At 53.0% G+C, this 9,250-nt stretch overlaps 1 protein-coding gene across 5 annotated transcripts in view; it reads left to right on the top strand.

The window, feature by feature from the left end:
* The window catches only part of ehbp1 (EH domain binding protein 1), a 400,782-nt gene that overhangs the window by 369,100 nt on the left and 22,432 nt on the right, over window positions 1-9,250 (top strand). For all 5 annotated transcript variants that reach the window (XM_045687294.1, XM_045687320.1, XM_045687312.1 and 2 more), the window contains 2 exons: window positions 3,482-3,581; window positions 8,960-9,033. In XM_045687294.1, coding sequence (XP_045543250.1) covers window positions 3,482-3,581; window positions 8,960-9,033 — 174 coding nt within the window. The remainder of the gene's footprint in view (window positions 1-3,481; window positions 3,582-8,959; window positions 9,034-9,250) is intronic.

The following is a 9,250-nucleotide window of genomic DNA, read 5'->3' as shown; positions in this document are numbered from 1 at the left end:
TCTATTCCTTCTATTAATGAAGGTTTCATTTGTCTGTTAGGAAATCTCTCCATGCACCAGACAGACCTATAGATTCATACAGAAGTGTGTGTGTGTGTGTGTGTGTGTGTGTGTGTGTGTGTGTGTGTGTGTGTGTGTGTGTGTGTGTGTGTGTGTGTGTGTGTGTGTGTGTGTGTGTGTGTGTGTGTGTGTGTGTGTGTGTGTGTGTGTGTGTGTGTGTGTGTGTGTGTGTGCGCTAGCCTCTACAGCCAGATTAGATGGTGATATTGGCCAGTGTTCCATTCAGAACAGAGAGGAACCATGAAAACTCCCTGGCCGACGGTGCTGAACCTGCTGCTGGCCCAAACTCATCATGACAGCTCTACCGTGCTACACACACACACACAACCAGCTGCTTACACACACACACTGTACGTCATAGTACAGGAGATTCATCTACCTATCATTTGTGTACTTTCACTCTCCTTGCTATTCATTGTTTATAACAGAAACATTACAATGATGTAGTTTATATGAGTATATTGTTAAACACTGTTGGTTTCCATGATGCAGTAAAGGTCCTCTATTGAGCAGAATTCATTATTACAGGTTCTAGAGTTCCCAAAACAGCTTCTGAAGGTTCCAGTTCTAGATTCATCTGGGGGTCAAATGTTCTGCTTTTAGAATAGTCCTGTAAGTGTCAGGAGTGACATGGGGTCAAAGTTCATCTCCTATTGGCTGGGGAGAGGGGGGACACAAACAGCTGTGTGGCCCCCTGGACCACCTTCCATCTCTATTGCCTTCTTTCTTCTCCCTACCCCTCTCCATGCCTCCTCTCCCTCTATCTCTCCTTCCTTCTTTCTTCTCCCTACCCCTCTCCATGCCTCCTCTCCCTCTATCTCTCCTTCCTTCTTTCTTCTCCCTACCCCTCTCCATGCCTCCTTTCGTTCCATTTCTCCTTTCTTCTCCCCACCCCTCTCCATGCCTCCTCTCCCTCCATCTCCTCTTTCTTCTCCCTACCCCTCTCCATGCCTCCTCTCCCTCTATCTCTCCTTCCTTATTTCTTCTCCCTACCCCTCTCCATGCCTCCTCTCCCTCCATCTCTCCTTCCTTCTTTCTTCTCCCTTCCCCTCTCCATGCCTCCTCTCCCTCCATCTCTCCTTCCTTCTTTCTTCTCCCTTCCCCTCTCCATGCCTCCTCTCCCTCCATCTCTCCTTCCTTCTTTCTTCTCCCTTCCCCTCTCCATGCCTCCTCTCCCTCCATCTCTCTTTCCTCCTTTCTTCTCCCTTCTTCTCTCCCTCCATCTCTCCTTCCTTCTTTCTTCTCCCTTCCCCTCTCCATGCCTCCTCTCCTTCCTTCTTTCTTCTCCCTACTCCTCTCCTTCCATCTCTCCTTTCTCCTTTCTTCTCCCCACCCCTCTCCATGCCTCCTCTCCCTCCATCTCCTCTTTCTTCTCCCTACCCCTCTCCATGCCTCCTCTCCTTCCATCTCTCCTTTCTCCTTTCTTCTCCCTACCCCTCTCCATGCCTCCTCTCCCTCCATCTCCTCTTTCTTCTCCCTACCCCTCTCCATGCCTCCTCTCCTTCCATCTCTCCTTTCTCCTTTCTTCTCCCTACCCCTCTCCATGCCTCCTCTCCCTCCATCTCTTCTTTCTTCTCCATGCCTCCTCTCCATCCTTCCTCTCCCTCATCCCTTCTCTCCCTCCATCCCTTTTCTCCCTCTTTCCATTCCCCTCTTAACCCTCCTCTCCCTCCAAATCTCCATCCCTCTCTCCAAACCCTCCCTCTTTCTCAACCCTCTCTACCTCTCTCTCAACCCTCTCTCTTCATCCCCCCTCCCTCCGTTCTGCCCCTCTCTGACTGTGTGGCTGGAGGGAGAATGGTTTGTTCTCTAATCCCTCTCTCTCGTCTTCCCGTCCGCCTCGCCTCGTCACAATGTCACACAGGCTTAATATTCCCATTATGATGTGGTTGTTTTATTGGACTGTCTGGAGTCACAATGACCTGCCAGAGGAATCTGCCTTTATCCCCTCAGAGCTACCGACTCGCCCTAAATGGCACCCTATTCCCTATGGGGGATCTGGTGAAAAGAAGTGCAGTATGTAGGGAATAGGGTGCTATCTGGGATGCAGCCCCCTGTGTCGTCCATTTCAAAGTTGACTACAGTAATCCACGGAGCCCGTTCTTAAATCCCCTCGTTGTGGTCTTTTTTTCTGTTAAATGAAATGGCATAGCTACGTCTGGTCTGGGCCGAGCCGCACGTCAGAGACAGATACACACAGGACACTGGTTCTTATGTCCTTCACAGGCAGAGGAACAATCCCTCTTTTCTGGCTTGAGGTGACAATGTGAGAGAGAGGTGCGTGTGTGTGTTTGAGAGAGAGGTGCGTGTGTGTGTTTGAGAGAGAGGTGCGTGTGTGTGTTTGAGAGGTGCGTGTGTGAGAGGTACGTGTGTGAGAGAGGTACGTGTGTGAGAGAGGTACGTGTGTGAGAGAGGCGTGTGTGTGTGTGTGTGTGTGTGTGTGTGTGTGTGTGTGTGTGTGTGTGTGTGTGTGTGTGTGTGTGTGTGTTGTGTGTGTGTGTGTGAGAGGGGTGTGTGTGTGTGAGAGAGGGGTGTGTGTGTGAGAGGGGTGTGTGTGTGAGAGGGGTGTGTGTGTGAGAGAGAGGTGTATGTGTGAGAGAGAGGTGTGTGTGTGTGTGTGTGTGTGGAGAGAGGGGTGTGTGTGTGTGAGGGGTGTGTGTGAGGGGTGTGTGTGTGTGTGAGGGTGGGTGTGTGTGTGTGTGTGAGGGGTGTGTGTGTGTGAGGGTGTGTGTGTGTGTGTGAGAGGTGTGTGTGTGTGAGAGAGTTGTGTGTGTGAGAGGGGTGTGTGTGTGTGTGAGAGGGGGTGTGTGTGTGTGTGTGTGTGTGTGTGTGTGTGTGTGTGTGTGTGTGTGTGTGTGTGTGTGTGTGTGTGAGAGGGGTGTGTGTGTGTGAGAGAGGGGGTGTGTGTGTGAGAGAGAGGTGTGTGTGTGTGTGAGAGAGAGGGGTGTGTGTGTGTGTGAGGGGGTGTGTGTGTGTGTGAGGGGTGTGTGTGTGTGTGTGTGTGAGGGGGGTGTGTGTGTGTGAGGGGGTGTGTGTGTGTGAGGGGGTGTGTGTGTGAGGGTGTGTGTGTGTGTGTGAGAGGTGTGTGAGAGGGGTGTGTGTGTGTGAGAGGGGGTGTGTGTGTGTGAGAGGGGTGTGTGTGTGTGTGAGAGGGGGTGTGTGTGTGTTTAGCGTCATACCTCATCATGTAAAGTGCATATATCTGCAGTAGCTGTGAGCTGTGATTGTTAGGTGATTGTTAGGGGGTTGTTAGGGGGTTGCTAGGGGATTGTTAGGTGGTTGTTAGGTGGTTATGTTATGTGGTTGTTAGGTGATGTGGTTGTTAGGTGGTTATGTTATGTGGTTGTTAGGTGATGTGGTTGTTAGGTAATACATTTGGTGTGGGTTGTTCCATGTGTTTAATGGAGCCGTTGTGTTCCAGGGAACAGTAAGGAAGAGGAAGAGGCCATGATGCAGGAGTGGTTCATGTTGGTCAACAAGAAGAACGCCCTGATCAGGAGACAGAACCAACTCTCTCTACTGTAAGTCCCCTAACTCTCTCTACTGTAAGTCCCCTAACTCTCTCTACTGTAAGTTCCCTAACTCTCTCTACTGTAAGTTCCCTAACTCTCTCTACTGTAAGTCCCCTAACTCTCTCTACTGTAAGTTCCCTTACTCTCTCTACTGTAAGTTCCCTAACTCTCTCTACTGTAAGTCCCCTAACTCTCTCTACTGTAAGTCCCCTAACTCTCTCTACTGTAAGTTCCCTAACTCTCTCTACTGTAAGTTCCCTAACTCTCTCTACTGTAAGTCCCCTAACTCTCTCTACTGTAAGTTCCCTTACTCTCTCTACTGTAAGTTCCCTAACTCTCTCTACTGTAAGTTCCCTAACTCTCTCTACTGTAAGTTCCCTAACTCTCTCTACTGTAAGTCCCCTAACTCTCTCTACTGTAAGTTCCCTTACTCTCTCTACTGTAAGTCCCCTAACTCTCTCTACTGTAAGTTCCCTAACTCTCTCTACTGTAAGTTCCCTAACTCTCTCTACTGTAAGTCCCCTAACTCTCTCTACTGTAAGTTCCCTAACTCTCTCTACTGTAAGTTCCCTAACTCTCTCTACTGTAAGTCCCCTAAATCTCTCTACTGTATGTCCCCTAACTCTCTCTACTGTATGTCCCCTAAATCTCTCTACTGTATGTCCCCTAACTCTCTCTACTGTATGTCCCCTAAATCTCTCTACTGTATGTCCCCTAACTCTCTCTACTGTAAGTCCCCTAACTCTCTCTACTGTAAGTCCCCTAACTCTCTCTACTGTAAGTCCCCTAACTCTCTCTACTGTAAGTTCCCTTAACCCCCTCTACTGTAAGTTCCCTTAACCCCCTCGACTGAAAGTTCCCCTAACCCCCTCTACTGTAAGTTCCCCTAACCCTCTCTACTGTAAGTTCCCCTAACCCTCTCTACTGTAAGTTCCCCTAACCCTCTCTACTGTAAGTTCCCTAACCCCTCTACTGTAAGTTCCCCTAACCCCCTCTACTGTAAGTTCCCCTAACCCCCTCTACTTTAAGTTCCCCTAACCCCCTCTACTGTAAGTTCCCCTAACCCCCTCGACTGTAAGTTACCCTAACCCCCTCGACTGTAAGTTCCCCTAACCCCCTCGACTGTAAGTTACCCTAACCCCCTCGACTGTAAGTTCCCCTAACCCCCTCTACTATAAGTTCCCCTAACCCCCTCTACTGTAAGTTCCCCTAACCCCCTCGACTGTAAGTTCCCCTAACCCCCTCGACTGTAAGTTCCCCTAAACCCCTCGACTGTAAGTTCCCCTAACCCCCTCTACTGTAACTTCCCCTAACCCTAATAAGTTCCCCTAACCCCCTCGACTGTAAGTTCCCCTAACACCCTCGACTGTAAGTCCCCCTAACCCTCTCTACTGTAAGTGCCCCTAACCCCCTCGACTGTAAGTTCCCATAACCCCCTCTAATGTATGTTCCCCTAAGCCTCTCTACTGTAAGTCCCCTAACCATCTCCTGGTCAAAAGTAGTGCCATTTATGACAAGCTTTGTGTGGTCACTCAGCCACTAGGTGGACAGGTGGAAACACTGCTCTCCTTTTCATTCTCTCTCTCTCTCTCCTTTTCATTTCTTCCTCCCTCGCAGGATTTCAAAGGGCCAGAGAGAACAAGAGACTGAAGTATTCATATAATCAATCACATTATATGGTGTGAGAGAGAGAGAGAGAGAGAGAGAAGGAGAGAGCGGGGAGGGTGTTTAAAGTGGCCAATTGATAGAGGGTCTGATTACTACCTCTTTCATTTCTCTCTTTGTGGCAGAAAAGCGCCTCTGAAGGACAAATTCTATTATGGGGAAAATTAGCTCGTTTTCTAAACCATCTGAAAGAAGGGGAATTAAATTTGTAGCCCTACTGCCCAGACATTACCCCCCTACCACCCAGACATTACCCCCCTTACCACCCAGACATTACCCCCCTTACCGCCCAGACATTACCCCCCTTACCGCCCAGACATTACCCCCCCTACCGCCCAGACATTACCCCCCTACCGCCCAGACATAACCCCCCTGCCGCCCAGACATTACCCCCCCTACCGCCCAGACATTACCCCCCCTCCGCCCAGACATTACCCCCCCTCCGCCCAGACATTACCCCCCCACCGCCCAGACATTACCGCCCAGACATTACCCCCCTCCGCCCAGACATTACCCCCCTCCGCCCAGACATTACCCCCTACCGCCCAGACATTACCCCCCTACCGCCCAGACATGACCCCCCCCACCACCCAGACATTACCCCCCCGCCCAGACATTACCCCCCACCGCCCAGACATTACCGCCCAGACATTACCGCCCAGACATTATCCCCCCTCCGCCCAGACATTACCCCCCCCACCGCCCAGACATTACCCCCCCACCGCCCAGACATAACCCCCCTGCCGCCCAGACATAACCCCCCTGCCGCCCAGACATTACCCCCCCTCCGCCCAGACATTACCCCCCCTCCGCCCAGACATTACCCCCCACCGCCCAGACATTACCACCCAGACATTACCCCCCTCCGCCCAGACATTACCCCCCTACCGCCCAGACATTACCCCCCTACCGCCCAGACATTACCCTCCCTACCGCCCAGACATTACCCCCCCTACCGCCCAGACATGACCCCCACCACCCAGACATTACCCCCCCCTCCGCCCAGACATTACCCCCCACCGCCCAGACATTACCGCCCAGACATTACCGCCCAGACATTACCCCCCTCCGCCCAGACATTACCCCCCACCGCCCAGACATTACCCCCCACCGCCCAGACATTACCGCCCAGACATTACCCCCCTCCGCCCAGACATTACCCCCCCTCCGCCCAGACATTACCCCCCCTCCGCCCAGACATTACCCCCCCCTACCGCCCAGACATTACCCCCCTACCGCCCAGACATTACCCCCCTACCGCCCAGACATGACCCCCCACCACCCAGACATTACCCCCCTACCGCCCAGACATTACCCCCAACCTCCCAGACATTACCCCCCTCCGCCCAGACATTACCCACCCACCTCCCATACATTACCCCCTACCGGCCAGACATTACCCACCCTACCGTCCAGACATTACCCCTTCCCACCGTCCAGACATTACCCCCCTACCGCCCACCGCCCAGACATTACCCCCCCTACCGCCCAGACATTACCCCCCCTCCGCCCAGACATTACCCCCCCTCCGCCCAGACATTACCCCCCTCCGCCCAGACATTACCCCCCCTCCGCCCAGACATTACCCCCCTCCGCCTAGACATTACCCCCCCTCCGTCCAGACATTACCCCCCACCGCCCAGACATTACCCCCCTACCGCCCAGACATTACCCCCCTACCGCCCAGACATTACCCCCCTGCCGCCCAGACCTTACCCCCCTGCCGCCCAGACATTACCCCCCTACCGCCCAGACATTACCCCCCCTACCGCCCAGACATTACCCCCCTGCCGCCCAGACATTACCCCCCTACCGCCCAGACATTACCCCCCTACCGCCCAGACATTACCCCCCTACCGCCCAGACATTACCCCCCTACCGCCCAGAAATTACCCCCCTACCGCCCAGACATTACCCCCCTACCGTCCAGACATTACCCCCCTACCGCCCAGACATTACCCCCCTGCCGCCCAGACATTACCCCCCTACCGCCCAGACATTACCCCCCTACCGCCCAGACATTACCCCCCTACCGCCCAGACATTACCCCCCCTACCGCCCAGAAATTACCCCCCCTACCGCCCAGACATTACCCCCCTACCGTCCAGACATTACCCCCCTACCGCCCAGACATTACCCCCTCACACACACACCTCATACCGCCACACCCTCCTGTTCTGTTTGGTTCCGTCCCCTCTCCTTTTCCCTGTCCATCTCTCTCCCTGTCCCTCCTCTCCTTTTCCCTGTCTCTCCATCTCTCTACCTGTCCCTCCTCTCCTTTTCCCTGTCTCTCCATCGTTCTACCTGTCCCTCCTCTCCTTTTCCCTGTCTCTCCATCGTTCTACCTGTCCCTCACCTCCTCTCCTTTTCCCTGTCTCTCCATGTCTCTACCTGTCCCTCCTCTCCTTTTCCCTGTCTCTCCATCGTTCTACCTGTCCCTCACCTCCTCTCCTTTTCCCTGTCTCTCCATGTCTCTACCTGTCCCTCCTCTCCTTTTCCCTGTCTCTCCATGTCTCTACCTGTCCCTCCTCTCCTTTTCCCTGTCTCTCCATCTCTCTACCTGTCCCTCCTCTCCTTTTCCCTGTCTCTCCATCGTTCTACCTGTCCCTCACCTCCTCTCCTTTTCCCTGTCTCTCCATGTCTCTACCTGTCCCTCCTCTCCTTTTCCCTGTCTCTCCATGTCTCTACCTGTCCCTCCTCTCCTTTTCCCTGTCTCTCCATCGTTCTACCTGTCCCTCACCTCCTCTCCTTTTCCCTGTCTCTCCATGTCTCTACCTGTCCCTCCTCTCCTTTTCCCTGTCTCTCCATCGTTCTACCTGTCCCTCACCTCCTCTCCTTTTCCCTGTCTCTCCATGTCTCTACCTGTCCCTCCTCTCCTTTTCCGTCTCTCCATCGTTCTACCTGTCCCTCCTCTTCTATTTCCTGTCTCTCCATCTCTCTACCTGTCCCTCCTCTCCTTTTCCCTGTCTCTCCATCTCTCTACCTGTCCCTCACCTCCTCTCCTTTTCCCTGTCTCTCCATGTCTCTACCTGTCCCTCCTCTCCTTTTCCGTCTCTCCATCGTTCTACCTGTCCCTCCTCTTCTATTTCCTGTCTCTCCATCTCTCTACCTGTCCCTCCTCTCCTTTTCCCTGTCTCTCCATCTCTCTACCTGTCCCTCACCTCCTCTCCTTTTCCCTGTCTCTCCATGTCTCTACCTGTCCCTCCTCTCCTTTTCCCTGTCTCTCCATCTCTCTACCTGTCCCTCACCTCCTCTCCTTTTCCCTGTCTCTCCATCTCTCTACCTGTCCCTCCTCTCCTTTTCCCTGTCTCTCCATCTCTCTACCTGTCCCTCACCTCCTCTCCTTTTCCCTGTCTCTCCATGTCTCTACCTGTCCCTCCTCTCCTTTTCCCTGTCTCTCCTTCGCTTTCTTTCCCCCTACTTCTGTCTGTCACTCCCTCTTTCTCTTTCCCTCCCTCCATTTCTTTCTCTCCCTCTCTTTCACTCTCTCTCCCTCTCTGTCCCCCTCTCACCCACACACAGGGTTTTAGCAGACCAGCCCAGGCAGGGCCCCGGGTTGGGGTATGTTTGTGTATCAGATATTTGCAGTAGATTAATGTGTGGAGAGAAGGGAGAAGGTCCAGCCGACTGGCTGAATCGATGTTTATTGCAGACTTCTTCTAAGTGCTTAATGATTTAGTCATTAACATATTGATGAACTTTGTTCCAACTTACTGCCACAGGGAGAAGGAGCACGATCTGGAGCGACGCTTCGAGCTGCTCAACAGAGAGCTGAGAGCCATGATGGCCATCGAGGGTAAGACATTTACCCTTTGGTCATTTAGAACATGCTCTTATGACGGGTGAAGTTAGGCCAGGGGGTTGAGCGGGTGGGGAGGAGGGAGGGGGAGGGAAGAGACGATTAGAGAGGGTGGGTATGTTTAAGTAGGAAAGTGGAAATGGGGAGAAATACTTCAAATACATTACCTGTACCTTTATGGGTCGTGATTTTACTCCTATCTACTGGTACACTG

The sequence above is a fragment of the Salmo salar genome, chromosome ssa01 (assembly GCF_905237065.1).
Source record: "Salmo salar chromosome ssa01, Ssal_v3.1, whole genome shotgun sequence".
Taxonomy (NCBI): Eukaryota; Metazoa; Chordata; class Actinopteri; order Salmoniformes; family Salmonidae; genus Salmo; species Salmo salar.
This window is presented reverse-complemented; position numbering and strand designations above follow the sequence as displayed.